This window comes from Spinacia oleracea, chromosome 1 (assembly GCF_020520425.1).
Source record: "Spinacia oleracea cultivar Varoflay chromosome 1, BTI_SOV_V1, whole genome shotgun sequence".
Classification (NCBI taxonomy): domain Eukaryota; kingdom Viridiplantae; phylum Streptophyta; class Magnoliopsida; order Caryophyllales; family Amaranthaceae; genus Spinacia; species Spinacia oleracea.
The window spans coordinates 85,985,413-86,005,538 of NC_079487.1; the positions used below are offsets into that span (position 1 = coordinate 85,985,413).

Sequence of the window (20,126 nt, forward strand, 5' to 3'; positions counted from 1 at the left end):
CATAACTCTGAATCGTGGAAAGGGAACCAGAAGAGCGCGATTGAAAATAATAATAAAAAAACTCATGTCATTCTTGTGTTTATGGTGATTGCAAGTTCAAAGTATGAATGAAGAGAAAGCTTGTTGGCCCTCGAGCTAATTAGGTTCATCGTCCGTTGAAGAAGCCCCTTACTTTGTTGTATACTGGTAGTAGTCTGTGTGGTAGTCTTGTGTCATGTACGTTTAGTTACCTCTGTTAGTAGGGTTGAGTCTTGTTACTTCTGTTGTTCTGATAGTGTTAGTTGTAGACTTGTATCTCCCATGAATCAGTTGTAGGCTGATAGTAATGAACAATGCTTTTTTTTTTTAATCATTATAATGAATGTTTGAATATACTGCCAAAATAAAAGTAAAATGGTAGTGTTAGTCAAACAAGCCAAACTTATAAGGTAGTAAAATATAATTTTCTTTTTATAAGGTAGCAATTCACAAAACCACCAAAATTAAATATAAGGTTTCACTTAATTTCCTTTAACATTTTGATAACAGGTAGATTGTTACTTCTTCATTTTCTGACAAGTGTTTATTAAGTTTATCCTATAACCTTTAAAAAGAGAGGACTTGGATTTTTCTATTCACAAAATAGTCAAAAGACTAAATTATCCTCATTTTTCTTCATGTTTTTTTTTGGCATTTTACTTAAGGATAGTTTAATTACTTCTTTACCCTTAATTTTTGGATGGCGACACGTGTCTACCTCCTCCACGTGTGTCCTTCCCTCCTCATCCTTGTGCGTTTTTTATTTTTATTTTTTATTTGTCCTTTGTCCTCTGTTTTTTGTCTGTAATGAAATGGTGCACTCATCCACCAATCTCCTCTTCAAACCCCTTAGCACTTCTCTCAATCTCTCTGTTAAATTCTATCCAAGATACGATGTATCTCAATTATTTGTTGAACTTCAAAGGACGTGTAGGTATTTTTCTTCATATATTTTTTCTCAATTTCTGAATCTTCTAGGTTTAGGTTACAATTCGATTTTAGGTCTTTACAATTCTATTTTTGGGGGGGGGGGTTTGGAGTTTCAGATACTTATATTCTATCAATTTCTGAATTTTCGTAGGTATTGGTATTTAAAATTCAACTTTTATGAATTTTTGGTGTTTTAAATTCCTATATAAATTTCGATATTTAGGGGTTTTACTATCTCAATGATGTGTTATACTTTAGGTACTTTTCTTCGTTTATCTTCTCTCAATTTCTGAATTCTCTAGGTCTAAGTATGTAAAATTCGAATTTTCAAGGTTTTTTTGTTTTAGACTCTTATATTCTATTAATTTCTAAATTTTCTTAGGTCTTGGTAGTTTAAATTCGATTTTTAGGGGTTTTTCGTTCTTCTCTCAATTTCTGAGTTTTCTTTGTGCAAGTTGATGTGGCCAAAATTGATAGTCCACCCTGGACCAATTACAGAGAAACACGTGGCACCCCCACGCCTACTAGGCAAATTTTTTGAATATGAAGGAACTATACTTGAACGAAAAGAAGAGGCCCAACAACTAAAGGCCCAAACCTCATACGACGCACTAAGCCCACTGTCCAAAATACATGATAAGGGACTTAGGTGAAAGGGCAATCGATTCATTCTCACCTACCTTATAAATATTATAGATCCCTAGGTGAAAGGGAAATCAATTCATTCCCACCTACCTTAATTATTCTTTTCTGCCTTTTCTCTATAAACTACTTTCTCTCTCTATCAAATACTTACTTAAGCATCGAAGGGAATATTCCTACGGGGATATTCTTGTTTTGCAGGTTGTAAGAAGATCGTGCCAACGCATACCTGATACCTCCGTGGAAAGGGTGACACGTCAGCACCAACAAAGTTCCCACACCATTTGGCGCCGTCTGTGGGGAGGTACAGTATCATGGCAGACCTGAAATCTGAAGGTGAGAGACATGAGGGCGACTCAAGGGAAAGGTGTCCGAGCGAAAGGAGCTCCTCGCGAACTCGTTCTCACAAAGATCTTCAGCCTACTGCTAAGGGCGCAACATTAACCATAAGACGAGTAACCACGACACCTCCCAACGCAGTAGCTAGCCGACCTGCTTCAACCAGATTACTACAACAAATGCTACATAGTTAATGTTGCGCCCTTAACAGTAAGCTGATTACCAATATTATATTATTTCTCACACTTACCTAATAACCCACCTACACCCCTACTCCCTACAACAAATCATTTAAAAATTTACGCCCACATTCACCACTCTCCATCACTTACACATTTTTCAATAACAATCAAACGGTGCAAGTATTAAGGGACGGAGGGAGTAGCTGTTAATTGAAATACACTTCCTCAGTACGGAGTATTTGGGGATTTGATTTGGTCTTTTGCTAGTCGTCGCCCGCCGTAGACCGTGGCCAGTGGGCACTTGTTGGGAGTGCGAGATTCTCTCTTTCTGTAATCGCGTTTTGCTGATACCCTTTCCTTATTCAACCTCTGCAACTTCTTCTGGCCGCCCCTATCCTTCAGTATGGTACTCGCTCTTCTCTTTCTCTCTCCTCACCTCCATTTTCATAACTTTCACTGCTTGTTTTTGTTGTAATGATAATTGAGCTCAATTTTTTTCATTTTTTGAACCAACAACAAGAAAACGTTATTGTTTATTTGATTTTTGTTGTTATGAATTCTAAAGCTAGGGTTTTAGCAAGAACTTGAGCTTAGTTGTGACAACAAAACGAGACTCTGTGTTTGCTTGGAATTTTGATAGATGAATACGAAGTTGAGGTTTGGGGATAATTTTTTTGATGATTCTTTTGGTGTTTAGAGTTGTCTGTGAAGTGGAAATACATTTATCATGAGGTGATAATGAAAAATTTCTGGAACTTGTTAATTTTTGCAATTGATTTGGGAATTAGGGTTTTGACTTGAAGTTCAGTTCTTGTTTGTACTTCTGTGGTTGGGTGGATTCCAGTGTAATCAGAATCAAAGTAGTGTAATGATGTGCTTGTATATGTTGTACGGTATATTCATAAAATTCAGTTGGATTTATTTATTTATTTAGGAGGTGGGCCGTCGGAGGGGGGGAGGGGGATTGACATAAATTTTGTACTCGTATATGGTGATATTCTAGTATATGAAGTTGTTGCAATTGAGGTTTTATTTTGCTTGGTGAAGGGTTTGGATTTTCTCATAAATTTTGAGGATTGTTTCAAAAATCTTTAAGGAATTGTGGTCGACCTTCTTTTCCTGTTTTTCTAGTTGAAGCCTTGGTATAAAGGATGTAGTATTAGAACTAGCTTATTTGGATCATTAGACAGTATGGAAGACTCATTCACACCATAGCAGACATTGAACAGGCTTTGTAGAATTGATGTTACTCGAGTTTTTTCGTAAGTGTTTAAAACTCAATGAGTTGGAAACGGTCACAAATCACAATGAGTCTTCTCCATATGTTAGATCATTACGAGATTGACAGGTTTGCTATTGTCAAATCAAATGCATTGAGTTTAAGTGGAGTGTTTTTTTTGTTTTGTTTTGTTTTGTTCTTTGAGTTTAAATGGAGTTTTTAGTTTTCCTTTCATTGAATGAGCTGAAAACTAGTGGAGTAAGTGATTGATTCTAATGTCTGATTTCAATGAAATTAAGATGACGGATAATTGGCTGGCTTTACTTCTGTGATTTTTTTTTTGAAAAAACACTCTGTAAATGGTGCTATGCTACTTTAGATCTCTTCATATGGGATGCACTCTATGAACTACTGTTTAGTTCAGCTATTTGATCCTGCCACTGATGTGTACTCTACTTACTTATTTGAGCATAAGCTGATCTCTAGAATCCCACTGTATTGCAAAAGACCCTTTAGTAATGAAATTGCTTACCATGTTAGATATACACCTATGCCTTTTTCCACCGCCAAGAAAAGTGAGTCAGTAAATTTTGTTTATACAGAGTATGATCTTGGTTATGCGTTTTACTATGTTACTAGGTCCCTTACCAGAAATATACTCTCATGGCTTTAGTAGTTCTGTTGAAATTGTGAGTCATTGAACCACCTGTCCAAATTGGTTAGTGCATGAGTCCTGAAAGGCAGAACTGCAGAAATATACTCAACTTTATAATGGATTAGTCGAATGGTTGTACACTTATTTTCTGAAGCTAAGTCGAACAATTAGACCTAAAGTTTTTTGCAAATGATGGTCAAGACAGGCAATGGGTTGTGAAAAATTAAAATTGTAATTCATTATCCAATCAATCTTATATTCTGCTCCTCTTTATACTGAAGTGCATACTTGAGTAAGGAAATTGATATTCTGTTGTAGGTTTCTCTTAGTTAAATGCGTATCCTAGTTGTAGGATTATCTTGAAATCAGTGACTGAATGTGCATGATCAAATTCTGGTACTTCAGCACATAGACATGATTGTCATGAACCTAGATGACACTCTAGGTCAATGTTTGAGCATACTGGAAGTATTTATATAGGAATATCCTGCAAGTGATTTGTAATCGTCTGTGATATGAAATCTTTGGTTTCAAGATCCAAAGTATGGAAGTAAATCATCATGCATTTTTTTTAAAGGTATGAAAAATGGACAACACATGCTGATCTTAAGTTAAATATTGTGTTGCAGCTACAACTGTGTAAGATAATTTTCTTTCTGTTTATTAGTAAAATTATATTCAAGCATATGATAAATGAAATAATTATCAACAAGCAAGATGTATTGTGGGCTATCTGATTTTCGCAGCAATGAATTATGTTAACAGCATTTTCCTGCACGTTTCTCACTTTCTCCAAATAAAATGTATTGGGAGAGAGAAGTCTTGGCTTGTTGATTAACTCTTTTTTTGTTGATTAACTTGTGATTGCCTTAAAGATGCGTAGTGTGAAGATTTTTTTAACTGTAAATATGACTAGAAAATCTGTGTGTTTTTGCTTTGGAGTACCAGTTCGTTACTTCGACTGCATTTGGTATTCATTTGTCTCTCTTGTTCAGTTGGTCCCTACTTTGAGCCTTATCAATCCTTAATGCTTTGGGGTGCTTACTGGAGCCATTTTTCAATTTTACAGGATAATAAGCACACAATTATCCTAATGCAGACATCACATAACAGATCATCTCGAACATTTATGGATTATGAGTCGATAAGCCAAGCAATGGATGGTAGGTTGTTATTTTTGGTTTATTATACAAACTTTAGTACGGGAGTTTGAACTTTTTCATATGAGCTGTTTCATTATTTGGTAAAAGAAGCTTTACTGGTTGAATGAGGATGAAACCTAAATAAAGGAACCATGCTTACAAGACTTACAATCTTGTATTCATCTATGTCATGTGGGCAAGGTTTGTAAAAGATCCACCTTACCCTAATCAATTTCAACCAGTAGCGTCTTTTAGACGAACTAAATAATATTAAAAAGATCAATAGTAATTACTAAAGCTGGTTTACTCTATCACTACTTATTTCTGATTTTTTTTTCGATGCCTACTTGTGGTATTTTCTTGGGGATAAGTAAATGAAATATGAGTGCAGTACACTTTTTAATTAATTTATTCCTAAGTTTGTTTGGAAGTCAATCAGGGGCCTAGAAAAAACAGAACATGCTAATTGTACTGAGGAAGCCACAAAGGAATAGAGCACAGAACACCTAGTAAAACCAAAGGGGGAAACCTGAAACTTGATCAGGATTGAAAGGGGCAGTCACTTTCTAGAATGCGTCTCACCCCGCCACTGACATCATGAGCAAAGCAAGTGTTTTGAGCTTCTGAACAAAAGCATAAGCTAAACTGAAAAGTTCACACAACAGCAGATCCAACTCCAATAGCCTCTGTTGACTGTAGCATCTTAGTCTACCTGCTGAATGACTTGCCTGAGGCAGAAATCTTTTTTGTTTTGTTTACTTGTGCATGTTTCACATGCAGGTATCTGTGCATTGTATGAAAAGAAGCTGAAGGAGATAAATCCAACCCTCAGAAACATCAGTTATGACATTGGTGACTTGTACAACTTCGTTGATGGGCTTGCTGATTTGAGTGCATTAGTGTACGTCTCTCATCCTAGCTGTATTTATTTGGATGTATGTTACCATATATTTTATTTCAAATAATTCTCAATGATCAGAAGATTAGCTATTCTGTTAAAGTTATTTTAATCTGTCATATACTCTGTAGTTGAATGTTATTTTGCAACTACAGCTATCTTTTATTTGTCTTTCATCGTAAGGATTTTTGATACTTGATTTTAACATGTCTTATTTTCTGAATTATTTAGTTGATCAATTGCCAAATTTGTAGCATATCTTGGTGTTTATTGTATTTTAATTCTGTTCTGTTAATGATTCTAATTTTCTCCCGGTTGCTTGATTGCACTGATATTTGTTGTCTTTGTTGTTTGTGTAGTTTTGATCATTCTATTCAGGGTTACTTGCCATATGATAGGGAATGGATCAAACAGAGGACACTTCAACGACTCAAAAAATTAGCAAGGTGAATCAAGGAGCAAACTGATTTGGGTTCTTGGTTACTGAATCGCTGCAGATCCTATTTGCAGTACTGAAAGCATTCTATCTGTAAGAACGGTGTTTATATGCACAAATTTTCTGTAATGTGAAATGTAGTTATTTTACCTTAGGATGTTGAACTAGATTTGAATCCACAGTTATGATGGCTAAAGATATACAAGGTTTAGAAAATATACACCCAACCGACTGATTTGATATTTAGCCTGTAATTGAATGACAGAAAATATATCTTTAAACACTATTGTTATCGTAATTAACAAGGCATACGATTGTACGGAGTAGTTATAGAAAAAGATATCCTCCTTTTCTCTAGACTCTAGGTGTGTATGAGAAAAGAACGGTGGTGACTGGCGAGCCTGTGAATATGTGGCATGTGAACCACCATTGAGCCTGTTGGTTTGGCTACCATGGAATAGTAGACATATTCGAGCTAATGATTTTACCAGGATTATCTAATAAATGTACATAAGTGATGTAACAATTCAATTCAATTCAAATTATTTATTTATTTGATTAGTTTTAGTCTGTACCGAACAAGATTTTGTTTGATTTTGCACTCTAGTGTAAATTAGTTGAAACATGAAAATCTTTTGTTGAAGCATATTGTGACAAAGTCAATAGTTTTCTACTAGGCTTTTGAGGTCCAATTAGGTGAATTACTGGAGACCAATTGTTGCTCAAAACAAATTGCACAACCATAGTAACAAATTACTCCGTATACGAATAACTAGTATTTCTCATTACATACAATAATAAGCGTCATACTATTTTAACCTCTCATATTAAAAGAGTCAATGTGATTTAATCGAAGATACCTATACATATTGCCCAATTTCTTTCACTCGCCAATCATCTACATCACCACTTTTAGACTTTTAGCATGTTTCAGAAACATAATGTCAGAACATGACAACAAGTTCTGTTAGTTTTAGAATCTGTAACATAAATTGGTGCATTCAAGCCTAAGAACTTGACTTGCAGAAGCTTTACATGGGAAAAAAAAAAAAGCTGTTAGTTATCTCTCGGCCTAACGAGTAAGCAGCAGATCATTAGATGTCGATCAGCACAGTCAATCTCAAAATTATCCTCCAACCATCCACACACAGCATTGAAATGAATGGTATGTATTCTGATTCAGAAAATGCCTGCTATTACAATTTTTTTTGGTTACAAATCGGTATCAATATTTATGATAATCACATCTGTTTGCGATCAACATGTAAGTCTTTCTAAAACTTACAATTACAACCAGACATGTTTCACTACAAAAGAATTTGCAGAATGATTGATAGGTACTCCGTATAAAAGAATCAAAATGGTATTATCTGTTGCTCTGAAGCTAAGTTCCCTAAAACCAATAATAGTATCTATTTAGACAGATTCTCCCCTAAATCACAAACAAAACAGACTGCGGAATAAATGTCATCTTCTATCGGCACTGGTCATGAGAGATACTAGCTCAATTTTGTCATCATCCGGAATTTCTGTACTTGGGACTTTAGATGGAAGAATGGAAGAGGTGGGATCAGTCCTAGGTACTAAAAATATTACCAAGAGTGGAGAGATTCTAGCTATGTTACGGATCAGTATGGCTACCCAAAGATTGTCAAATCTTGTTCTTGTGATTTTCAAAATATTGAGTAACACACCTCCGAACCATGATGAAGAGAACGTACCAATGTTACCAATCGACATGATTAATGCAAAGAAGGTGCCTTCTATTCCAGAAGGACAAAGCTTTGAACTGAGAACGAGTAGCGGCATCCATTTGAGCCTCCCAAGAAACTGGAATGCGCATTCATCCAGTACTGCAAATATATGATCTGGAATACCAACTATTAAGTTCAATCGTAAAACCAGCATCAAATCAAGCATCCCTGATAGACCTAACAGAAGCTGACTCCAGAAACATAGATCCCGGAATGGGTGATCTTTCAAGGCATATTGAAACAGTAGTGATCCCAATATTGCACCAGCTGCACCAATGGAAAGAATATAGCCCACGAATTCCTGCAAATACAACTAAGCTATTGTTTTCACCTTTACAAATTAAAAAAGATAATGAAATATAAAGTTTAGACTCAGAAATGTCCAGAATAAGAACAGATGAATTGAAATAAGGGCTACCGAGTTCATTTCACTCAAATGATGCCTAAAAACTATTAACAACTACACATCCTTAAGGTGGGCATGTTGTATTGAATCAAAGATATCTCTTATTAGTCTAACTAGTAAAGTGTGTAGATGTTGTCTAATGACCTAGGTTTAAAATTCATAACCAAATTTTTGTACCACGCCCATCATGACCAATTTCGTTCTTTGACATTTATAAGCTAATTATTATCCCTCTTTCGTAACATTTATGTGCCTAAAGCATGAGCAACTAATTGTCAAGTAGCCGCAGAGCCACAATCATGACTAATAAGCAAACAATCCGTCATACCTGAGAAAAATGAGGACCTGCATCTGAATCAGTATACCAGTAAAACATTCCATCATATATATTGAAACTCATAGCATTGCTGAGGTATAGATATAGACATGGTTTCCACACATCTGGCAATTTCAGTGTGGCTGTCATGGTTTTGGTTGCATCAAGGAACTTCTTACCAACCTTCAAAAAAGATCACTACAGTGTTCAGTTATTTACACTAATATGATACAAAAAGGCTAATGGAAAAAGAGACGGAAAAGCGAGCTACCTGTTTGTAAGAGAAGTTTACTGTTTGAGGCTCTTGAAGTATGATTCCGACCAGACATACAAGTGCCGCTGGGATTGCCAGCAATCCAAAAACCCCCTTTTGTTCAAAATAGGGAAAATCTCACATGAAATCATGTATCAAACATGGAAGTGCTTCGTTCTTTTTTTTTAACTATGAATGCAAAGAAAATATATCATTGAAGTAAAGAAATCCACCTTTGGGCCAATGAAGTGAACCAAAAGACCACTGAGAAAGAATCCCAGGAGTGATCCAGTGGAAGAACTCAATGAACATAAGCTTTGCATGTCAGGAGCAAGATGTGGATGCTTATTAGAGTTCTGTGCTACACATGCATCAACAGTCACATCTGCTATTGCTGCTCCTGCACTCCCTATTGTTAAAGACAGCACTGCGAAGAAGATGTGCATCTGCTGGTGCAAAGATAAGTATAGCATGGGCACTATGCCAAGAATACCTATAACCAACACGATAAAACCGATTAAAACATGTGGTAGAACCTGAGATCACACATGTACCCTCGCATGTGGTTCAGACTTACAGTAATGTTGAGCAATTAGTGATGGACAGAAGGTAAGACAAAAGTTGCCACCGATTACAAGAAAAGGCTGGAAATTTGATTCAACTATGTCGTATATACAATAATGAAGTAAATCCCAGTCGAGATTGTGTGGAAAAGAGTGTTAAACTGTACTCAGTAAGATATTTCTTTCAAAATGAAACCATTACTTAGTATTCACAGTTCCAACAAACAAGTGAAAACCCCCCAAATCAAAATATTTTGGCAACAGCTGATCAGACAATCCTGAAGTCGTAGATTTTTCTTCATTGCTTAAATTAACCTAATTCCTGCATCTAACATGAAAGTACGTAACCTTTCGTCCTGTATTGAGTATGAAGAAATGTTCAACTAGTTCCGTCAAGATAAGATAAGTGTGGCACTTCAATTGTGAATGGACTTGAAGTCTTGAACCATAAGAAATCAATAGATAAATCGAATCCCTGGACTTTTGCTAATCCACAGTTCAGGGATAGTTATTATTTCTTTTTGTTTTTTAGTTTTTTAGATCTGAAGAAAGAGGTAAAACCAAATAAAAAAAGGCTGAAAATCTGAAATGATCACACTTTTAACATTAGATTACAATAAATTACCTAATGTCTCACACAACTGCTTTCCCTTCCCTTCTTCCTTTGCATTAAGTAGCAGGCTAATCAGTTGCCTCTAAGACCAAAGTCTTCACAGTTTTAAGATAAGGCTACAACTACAAGAGCCTCTTTGCGATAGGTTACATGCATCCAACTTCTCCCCTAACAAGGAATTTACAGGCACCATAGATTGGATGGAGTTACAGAACAGCAGAAAGAAAAGAGAAGGATAAACTCCTGGATCTTCAACCGACGGATCCATGGTTAAAGATAATCCGTTATCCCCCAGAATTTCAAAGGAAATCAAAGAGGTCAATCTTTTACACTAAAGCCAGCATAAACTCTCGAATACTAATACTTGAACATATCAAAAAGCTTCCAATTACTTCAAGATGTAAGCTTTCATTTTTGAAATTAAATATCATTTAAGATGCACTTTTAACTTAGTGGTAAGCATCCCTGATTGAATGATGTCTCTGAAACTGAAGACACTTATAGGAATAGTCTACCAAACGACAACTATCACAGTTCCACTTCAAATTTATTTATCCTGCTTTATGTTGGGGATTCCACTTTGTTGTCCGTTTTCTTTATAAATTTTTAAAAAAGACTCCACTTTGTTATCCACTTTCCTTTATTTACTATTTCACACATGACTTCTTCAATCCATCCTTCAAACATGAATCTGTAACACAAACATGACACTGCAAGTAGGATGAAAGAAGTCTAATGTCTAATTAAGCTAACAAAATAAGATATCAGCAAACTTTCTAAACAACTTCAAAAAGGTAAGTTTGTCCTATGAAGGATCATCATTATTTTTTGGGACCGTTGTTATCAGATAAGACAATAGCGGCATATTGTCTTCATATTTAACTATTTTTTCAACTCTGCTCCTGACATCAAATTTAGCTAATGCACCCAGCAAAGAGCAGAAGAAACAGCATACTGTAAGTAATGGAACACTGAAATTCCATTATATAGTTCAGTGACCGAGAACTATTAGCCGATTTGACATCACGATTGAAGCAAAAATATCAACCATTTTCATGTATCTATTCTATAGAATACCACACAACAAAACAAACAATCATTATCTTCACAAATATGATTAAAATATACCTGCAAATATGAAGTAAGGCCTTCTATGAAACCCTAGAATAGGAACAACATCTGTCATGAGACCCCAAATAGGCTTAACCATCCAAGGAATTGAAGTAAACCCTTGATAAATCTGTGCCTCAGAAGGCTGCAATTTCTGGACATCCTTCATGTAATACTCGGTACCGACACGATTTAGTGCTCCACCCAAACCCTGATTAAATCCATACACAATCACTACCCCAAACACAAAACTCCAATGCATCTCTTTAGCAAGCATTTTGAGCCAATTTAGTGGCCCCCTAATATAATCCCAAAACCCAAACTTGGGATCCACTCTAAGTTCTTCTTCGTCCATTACCTTCAATTTAGCTTCTGGGTTTTCATCTTCAACCATGACTTTTACAAACACAATCTCAAATGCCAAAGGAAGTAAATTTGAGCACAGAAAAATCACAAATCACAACCTGAGTGATATTTCTTGGGAGAATTCACAAATCACTATCTGGGTGACATTTTCTTTGGTCATTTGAGTTCAGAAAATCACCAAGAAGCTCAAAAATCAGTGCCTTTTCATCTGGGTATGTAAACATTGAACAAAATTGGTCAGATTTAACAATGCAAGATGAAGTAAAACTAAAAAAACTGAATTGAAATAATGAAGAAGATAAACTAACCAGTAAACAATCTGCATCAATGAAGCAAGCAAACAATCTGCATCAGTTTGGGATCTTGGATTCTGGGTAAATGGAAAAAACTCCAACTTAACTGGAATTGATTTGACTTCAACTTCGATGCAGGTGAATATCCTCACATGGGTGTTATTCACATTTTGTTACTTCGGAAAAAGGTAATTTCGACCCGAAATTCACAAAAATTCGACGAAATTAGGAAAGCAGGAAATGAATTTTGTGAGTTTGACTTGTTTAGAGGCCCACTTGTGTAGTAATCCGTATTACTTGCAATTTTTTAAAAATTATATATGTTAAATCCAACTCTGCTTCTTAATTACAAGTGCCCGAACCTTTCAACTTCCTAGTTAAGAGTAATAATTAATTATACATTATTGATCCTATCCTAGCTGGCTAATTGTTGAAAGTTAATTTCGAATGTAATCTTTTAAATAAAGGGTATATAAATTAAGATTGAAGACAAAAACTTATAAAAACACAGTATATCGTTTATGAATAAAATGAATTTTACGATTTTAAACAAGCTTGGAAAGTTGTGATGCAAATTCAACAAGTTCTTGGGTCATTTTATAGTATGGTGCCTAACGCTGATGAGCAAGTGAGCAACCATCTTTCGCGATAGTACAAATATCTTCTCAAACAAACCGTTAATGAAATTCACTAAATATCAACGGGCATAACAATGTTGATCGTTGAATAACTGTAATAGTATTTGGTATTACAATTTACAATAGATAAAAGTAGCATGTGATTATACCTTGTGATAAAAGTAGATTTTAATGAAAGTAAGATTTTATTTTGATTTGGAATATAATTTGCCAATACTTGCAATTACACTAAAGTTGTCCAAATTAACGTGATTTGGAGGGAATACTATGAAAAAGCTAAATCTTGTCCAAAGATTGTCATATGTGCATTGGCTTGGTCAACTCTAACAAATAGCTATATGGCCCATATGCATTGGCTTGGTCAACTCTAACAATAACGATACGTAATCCGTGCATGATCGTTATACATTTGTTGTTTCCTTTTCTTTTCACCTTACAGAAGTAGTTTCAGATTCACATAGTTCAGATAAATTCATATGAAAAATTAAAAACAGCGTCTACTGATTGAAAGGCTTGAAAGAAATTGCCAAAAGAATCAAATCACCCATTCTAAAAATACAAATTCCGTAGGAAATGGTGAAAGCCTAGGACCCTTGATTCTGTAAACAATCTTTGTTAGTGTCGGAGATGAATTTGATCAATGAGCAAAGCCCGCCCAAGAAGTTATGATCAAGAATGCCTTCACCTTCAACAACATGAGCAAAATCAACAAGCTTTATTGCAGGAACCACCTCTTTACCTTTCGCTAGTGATTCCTTGTCATAAACCATCAAAACTGAGCAAGAATAAAAGTGGTAAATTGTTTGCTCCTCAAACCATGACTTCAGCTCCTGTAACTGTGCCAAAATTCCTGAAGAACCACCATACACACTTGAAGCAAATGTACTACAACCCGATTCTTTCTTGGAATCTGATGATTGGTTTACTGAGACGAACTTCCTCAAAACCATTCTGACATCTTCTGGTTTATACTTTATTGTCACCTTTCGATCAGGCTTCCAATACCCTGATTCCTGACCTTCATAGATTTGTAAACCTGATATCCTAAAACCCAAAGAAAGACTAGAGGTTATTTTGTCTTTTTTGAGACATTTCTCAATGTACTCATCCGTTGCTTGTGGGTACCAGGTTCTGGACCCAATCTTAAAATCAACTATGGATGGATTTTCATACTTTGACATTAAATCTTCTAGAACAAGGTGAGAAAGAGGCCCAGATCCATCAGAAGCATCTAGAAGCTTGGTTCCAAAAGATTTGGGAAAGAATTTGCGTATGTGATCAGGCACTCTGACATCAGCTGAGAATGTCTTGTAGAATTCAGCTTCTCTTAAGCCTCTTTCATCCTCCTGAAGTGGCTTGTAGAATAAACCTGTTTCGTCTATGAGTGGGCCAAGCTGCCCATTAAGAGCCTGGTGTCCAGCAACCTGGTGATCTGGGACCTTAAACATTGGCATAATTCTCGACCTAGCTATCTATCCTGTAATATTCCAAACAAATTTTATTTAGGATGTTCATACAATCATAGTGAAACTAATGCCATTACTTAGTTACTATGACACCAAAGACAAGAAAACACCAAGTAAATGCAGTACAATCATCAGGTCATACATAAAATTTAAGCAATTTCCTCACAATACACTTTCAGCTAATAACAGAGAAATTTATCTGGTACGAAAGTTCAACAAGTATGCAGCCACCGAACGTTTCCTACTAGCCTCACATATGAGGGAAGGGCCGCGAATCATAAGGGTCTTAGCCCTTGAGCCACAACACCAGTGAGAACATCACAGGAAAAGGAAATAAAAAGGTGGTAAAATCAGATGTAATTCCTTACCTTCTTGTTATTATAAGGAACGTCACAAAGAACACAAGTTTCAATCACACTTCTTGAAGGATAAATAAATCTAGGTAGGCCGAAAACAAGAACCAAAACAGTATGCATAGCCATCCACTCACAGTAATGGTATGCCAAGACAATGAACTACCTACACTATGAACTGGAAGAATTATATCATTCATGCACTCCATCCCTTGAACACATCATATCAAGGGCCATAAGCTATGTTACTCGGACTCTTCGTTTTACCTCAAGTACCCGTGTCGGATCCTCGACACTTGGACATGGGTATGGGCACTCGGACACTTCATTTTGGTCTAAAATCAAGGAAATTCTCCACAATTTAGCCGTGTCGGACACTTGGACACGTACCCGTATCCGACACTTGGACACGTACCCGTATCCGATACTCGTACCCGAGTCTGAGTAACATAGGCCATAAGTGCAAATCGACAATGGTAAACCCCTAAATTGATTGAATTATAAACGTTTTTATTCTAATGCCTCACAAAGATCCACCAAGGCAACACACTGCAACAGAGTTATATTATTAGAGTGTATGTACAACACAACTCCATCACTGAACTCTTTGGTGGCGCTTTCTAAAGACTTCACCAACTAAACTAACTCGTTAACTATTTTTAAACCCAGATCTTGGGTATTTAGAGTACAACACAACCCCATTTCTGGTCCAGTTTCCCTGATAAGCTAAATACAATTGACGTTAGCAGATTGGGTAACTCTCAAGTGATCACTAAAACTATTAAAGAAAGAATCTTAATCTTTACGACTTTACATCTAAAGCTTCTTAGACCTTGCATGTTGTGGGACCCACACTAGATTGTGTGCTTAATTAAGTACAATTAACGGACGGAACAAACAAATTACGTGCTTAGTTAATTGATCTAGATCCTTTAGATCTTCGCACATTTCAGTCATAAACAAATACCAACAATTACTTATACAATTTCATAGCAAAAAGCTCAACACCTGACAATTCAAAGTCATTAATAATTTCAAACAACAATTAAAAATCTTTGCGCATGTTGTCAAGAAATCATTCAAAACCCAACAAAAAACAGACCCAGAAAGAACACAAAAAATACAGTAATATTACAGATTAAAAATAAAGCAAAAAACCAGATTTATGCAAGAATTGAAATGTGAGAAAAGAAAAAGAAAAGAGGGTAGAAACTGACGGAGAAATCCCAGAATTGGAATCGGCAATTTGGCTTATTCTTGTACTCAGTTTCTCTCTCTAGATTGATTTGGGTGGTGTGGTTGGAGTCAGGAGGTGATCTGTATTTTATATTTTTGTTGTCTTTTTATGAGCTTTTTCCTTTTTGGAAGACGCTGTTTCTGACGCATAATATAGCCGTAAAGCGCTTCAATTACGCTTATCGTACAAAAGCCGCAATACTTTTAGGTTCCTAAACACCAATAATTTTTATTAATTCTCTGCCGACGTCAATGCCTAGAATGTGGACGCGGTGGATCAGTTAGAGCTGTCAAAAATTAATCCGCTTAAGAAATCGATCTGAATCGATCTGTATTTTTAAGAATTCAATTTGAGACTCAAAATATTGTTAAAATAGGAAATTTATAACCCGATCGTATGCAACCCGTTAAAATCGACGACCGATCTCGACCGGTTAATGCATGATTCGGACTCGAACTTGGCACCCGACCGAAATATAACCGATAACAGAACTGGGTCAACTGACCCGACCCAAAAATGACCTGAACCCGATTCAACACCAGACCCGATGTCAACCCGAAACCGATTATAACCGATGAAACATGTTATTGACCCAAATCGTGACAACCCGTTACCTAATTTTAGACGACATGTTGACAACCCGATTTGTCATTGACCTAACTGAATAATAACTCAAATAAAGTTCATATTATTTTTTATAATTACCTAATCTTGAACAAGTGAAAAAGTGTTAAACCAAATTTAACCAAATTTATAAATGTTAATTATAAGGTTTAAACTTGACTAGACCTGATAGTTTTTAGACCCGGTCTTAACCTGTATCCGATAGAGAACCCGACCTGACTTTTAACCGATCTAATAATTATCCGATCCGTACCCGAAATTAACTGTTACAAGTCTGACTCAAACCCGACTCGTTAAAACCTGAACTTGAAATTGTATCCGACTAGAAAAGACCCGACCCGAACCTGACCTGTACCGAAATGAAAAAAATTAACACGACATGACACGACAAATAATCAACCTGGCCGAACCCGATTTGCACCCGAGTAATAAAATGACCTGACACGACCCTACCAGATCATGACCCGAGACCCAAGATGATCAGACCATCTAGTTTTTCTGATTTAGCAAACATTATGGAAAGAAGTAACTTCTATAACAAAATGTTTCAAACAAACAAAATCATAACTCTCGCCTTAATTCATATTATCACATGCATACTATACAAACAAATCCAAACTAAAAAAATTTGTTCAACTTTTTTCTTCTTTAACTTTTTAATTCGCGTAGGAAATGATACTCAGCTCGGATAGGGTTGAAGAGTATCAAGCGAGGCGGGTGGGGATGGGGCGGGTCAGGCGGGTGCAACAAAAAAATCCACACCCGCCCCGTCATCCATGGCAGGTATGATTTTTATTCCCATCCCCGCCCCATCACCCATAGTGGGTATAATCTTTATACCCATCATCGCCCCATCACCCGCCAAACCTCCCTCCATCCCTGCTTACTTAGGGCGGCCGGATGCGGAGCGGGTCTCTCATAAAATCCGCCCCACTGACATTCCTAATTTTGACTTTAAGTGTTGTGTTGTTTGTGAACCATTCCTTCTTTTCATCAAAATTGTAATTTGTTACTTATTTGTGATTATTACCTATATTCCCCCTCTATTTCAGTTTAATTACAATATTATGACTTTTATATAAACGAAGGACAACATTGTGTTGATAAAATTGACACAGTAATTCAACCAGAGTTAGAGGTGAGTTTGCGTACCAACAATGAATCCCCTCAGGCCACCGGTTACATTGGAGGTACGTTCGCATCCCCCAGGAGTACACCATGTTTATGGAGAAGTGTTCAGAGGGACCAACAATGGTGACAACCCACCCATTAATTCACAAGGTAGAAATCAACGTGAGTTCCTTGCTACCTCCAGTCCATGTACCCAAGGTGATGATGGTGTCGGTTCAACATCCGTTAGAATTGGTGGAGCCTCTTAAAGCACTGAGGGAGGCGTTCATGAGCATTCTACCTAGTGTTCCAAGGAACATCTATGATAGATACCCCTCTTTCACAATGTTTAATATGTCAATTAAGATCTTAATGTGGAATGTTCAGGGTGCTGGAAAGCAAGATTTTTTGGCTACGTTGAGGGAGATTATTAGGATTAATAATCCTATTGTCATTGTTCTGGTCGAAACTCATTTGAGTGGTGACAAGGCACAAAGAATCTGTGATCGTATAGGATTCTCGGGGCAAACAAGAGTAGAGGCACAGGGTTTAGTGGGGGAATCTGGCTGTTTTGGGGGAAAGAGTTTGTAACAGTCACTCCCTTCGAAACCCATAATCATCATTTGACAGTAAAGATAGCTAGGGTAGGGGAGACTCCATGACTACTATCAGCAGTGTACGCAAGCCCTGATGCAACGATAAGAAGGGATTTGTGGAGAGAATTGGAGATGCAAAATAGAACTTCAATGGCCCATGGCTCTTAACTGGGGATTTTAATGAAACAAGATCGTTGGGAGAGATATAAGGAGCAAGAGGGTCTGAAATGCAGCGAAGGTGCAGAATGTTTTGTGATTGGATGGAAACAAATGGGCTTATCGACTTAATTAGGCTTCTCTGGACCAAGTCACACATCGTCTCGTAGGGAAACAAAACTCACGTATAAGTCATCTCGGTTAGACAGGTGCATGGCCAACGAAGAATGGGCACTGTTGTATGAGGAGGCAGAGGTGAAACATTTACCTAAAGCTTGTTTAGATCACTGCCCTATTATTCTAAGTACAATTGGCTTTGCTCATATTCCAGTTTCTTTAAAACCCTTTATATTTCAAGCAGCTTGGCTAACGCATGCCAAGTTTGAGGAGTTCATGAGGGCAAACTGGAATAATTTGCTACCCCTCATTCCGTTTCTTTCCGAGTTTGCTGCCAAACTGAATTCCTGTAAAGAAATGTTCCATAATATTTTCGGAAAAAGAAAGAGTTATGGTCTCGCTTAGAAGGAGTGCAAAGATGTTTATCGAACCAGAAACTCCAACACTTAATTGAACTGGAAAAATCTCTACGAGTAGAGTTGGAAACGGTTCTGCATCAAGAGGAGCTATTGTGGTTCCAGAAATCTCGTATGGATGCTATTCGAGATGGGGATCGCAACACTAAGTTCTTTCATTTATCAACGGTAATACGGAGGAAGCGAAATAAGATTGGAATGTTAAAAAATGCGGATGGAAGTTGGATCACTGAGCCTCTAGTAGTTAAACAATTAGTGGTTCAATACTTGGAGTGTTTGTTCACAGAAGAGGAACCTAATGCTTTGATTTCAAACTTTCTACCAGGTTGCTTTCCCACAATCCCCGCGGAAGATTGGGCTATTCTTGCTAGACCATATGCATAGTGTGAAGTGCGGGCTGCTATCATGAGTATGAAACCATATAAAGCCCCTGGGCCCGATGGTTTTCAGCCCATCTTTTACCAGAGGTTCTGGAATCTTATTGAGCCCTCGTTTACCCAAATAGTAATGGATAGTCTAGAGGGGAAAGCATTCCCGGAGAATTTAAATAAAGCTTTTTTGGTGCTAATTCCGAAAGAAGATGAGCCTCAATTTGTCACCCAATTTAGGCCCATTGGGCGTGCAATATCATTTACAAAATGGTTACTAAGGTGCTTGTTCACAGATTGAAATCGATACTACCATCGGTTATTTCTTCTACTCAATGCTCATTTGTTCCTAGGAGACAAATCACTGATAATATAGTGACTGTACAGGAGATGTTTCATACTATGAGAAGAAAGCGGGGAAGAGTGGGATACATGGCGATTAAGATTGATTTTGAAAAAGCATACGACCTCTTACGATGGAAATTCATTCGACAGTCCTTACAAGAGCTTCGGCTGCCACAAAGTATGGTCGAATTGATCATGCAGTGTGTTCAGTCGACAAGTCTCCAAATATTATGGAACGGGGAACCCACTGACAGCTTTACTCCGAGCCGAGGTATAAGACAGGGATACCCTTTGTCACCTTACTTATACGTTATATGCATGGAACGTTTAAGTCACTTGATTGAGAACGCCATTAATATTGGTACATGGAACCCAGTAAGGGCGAGTAGGAATGGGCCTAAAATTTCCAACCTTGCGTTCGTTGATGACTTAATTCTTTTTGCTGAAGCAACAGTAGATCAAGCGCAAGTAATTGCAGCCTGCTTAGATGAATTTTGCGCCATGTCAGGAAGTAGAGTGAGCCACAGTAAATCCAGGGTCTATTTTTCGAAAAACAACAATATGG

The 20,126-nt window shown here is 36.8% G+C and overlaps 3 protein-coding genes across 4 annotated transcripts; 1 reads left to right on the forward strand and 2 right to left on the reverse strand.

Moving 5' to 3' along the window:
- Nucleotides 1-2,354: 2,354 nt before the first annotated feature.
- On the forward strand, nt 2,355-6,770 carry LOC110802739 (enhancer of rudimentary homolog). Of its 2 annotated transcripts, none has more exons than XM_056835454.1 (4): nt 2,355-2,512; nt 5,055-5,148; nt 5,908-6,028; nt 6,385-6,770. In XM_056835454.1, the coding sequence occupies exons 2-4, from the start codon at nt 5,079-5,081 to the stop codon at nt 6,473-6,475; spliced, it is 282 nt and encodes a 93-aa protein (XP_056691432.1). In that variant the 5' UTR covers nt 2,355-2,512; nt 5,055-5,078; the 3' UTR covers nt 6,476-6,770. The 2 variants fall into 2 exon arrangements, with proteins under 2 accessions (XP_056691432.1, XP_021863881.1); XM_022008189.2 differs by having other exon boundaries at nt 2,358-2,517.
- Nucleotides 6,771-7,614: 844 nt separating this feature from the next.
- LOC110802733 (probable folate-biopterin transporter 2) lies at nt 7,615-12,426 on the reverse strand. The gene is made up of 6 exons (XM_022008185.2): nt 12,151-12,426; nt 11,495-12,050; nt 9,424-9,683; nt 9,209-9,304; nt 8,950-9,120; nt 7,615-8,516 (listed from the first exon to the last, which is right to left on the reverse strand). The coding sequence occupies exons 2-6, from the start codon at nt 11,868-11,870 to the stop codon at nt 7,929-7,931; spliced, it is 1,491 nt and encodes a 496-aa protein (XP_021863877.1). The 5' UTR covers nt 11,871-12,050; nt 12,151-12,426; the 3' UTR covers nt 7,615-7,928.
- Nucleotides 12,427-13,125: 699 nt separating this feature from the next.
- Nucleotides 13,126-15,999, reverse strand: LOC110802731 (inositol polyphosphate multikinase beta). Its single transcript, XM_022008182.2, has 2 exons — nt 15,810-15,999; nt 13,126-14,250 (listed from the first exon to the last, which is right to left on the reverse strand). Exon 2 carries the CDS (start codon nt 14,225-14,227, stop codon nt 13,358-13,360), a length of 870 nt encoding a protein of 289 aa, XP_021863874.1. The 5' UTR covers nt 14,228-14,250; nt 15,810-15,999; the 3' UTR covers nt 13,126-13,357.
- Between the last annotated feature and the right edge of the window lie 4,127 nt (nt 16,000-20,126).

What these genes read in the sequence shown, in the direction of transcription:
- LOC110802733 (XM_022008185.2), bottom strand. Translation starts at nt 11,870, where the DNA reads ATGGTTGAAGATGAAAACCCAGAAGCTAAATTGAAGGTAATGGACGAA. An exon ending in TTCACTTCATTGGCCCAAAG is followed by an intron (nt 9,305 to 9,423) that starts GTGGATTTCTTT and finishes TTTGAACAAAAG; the next exon opens with GGGGTTTTTGGATTGCTGGC. An exon ending in CAGGTCCTCATTTTTCTCAG is followed by an intron (nt 8,517 to 8,949) that starts GTATGACGGATT and finishes TTGTATTTGCAG; the next exon opens with GAATTCGTGGGCTATATTCT.
- LOC110802731 (XM_022008182.2), bottom strand. Translation starts at nt 14,227, where the DNA reads ATGCCAATGTTTAAGGTCCCAGATCACCAGGTTGCTGGACACCAGGCT.
- LOC110802739 (XM_022008189.2), top strand. An exon ending in GATAAGCCAAGCAATGGATG is followed by an intron (nt 5,149 to 5,907) that starts GTAGGTTGTTAT and finishes TTTCACATGCAG; the next exon opens with GTATCTGTGCATTGTATGAA. An exon ending in GCTGATTTGAGTGCATTAGT is followed by an intron (nt 6,029 to 6,384) that starts GTACGTCTCTCA and finishes TTGTTTGTGTAG; the next exon opens with TTTTGATCATTCTATTCAGG.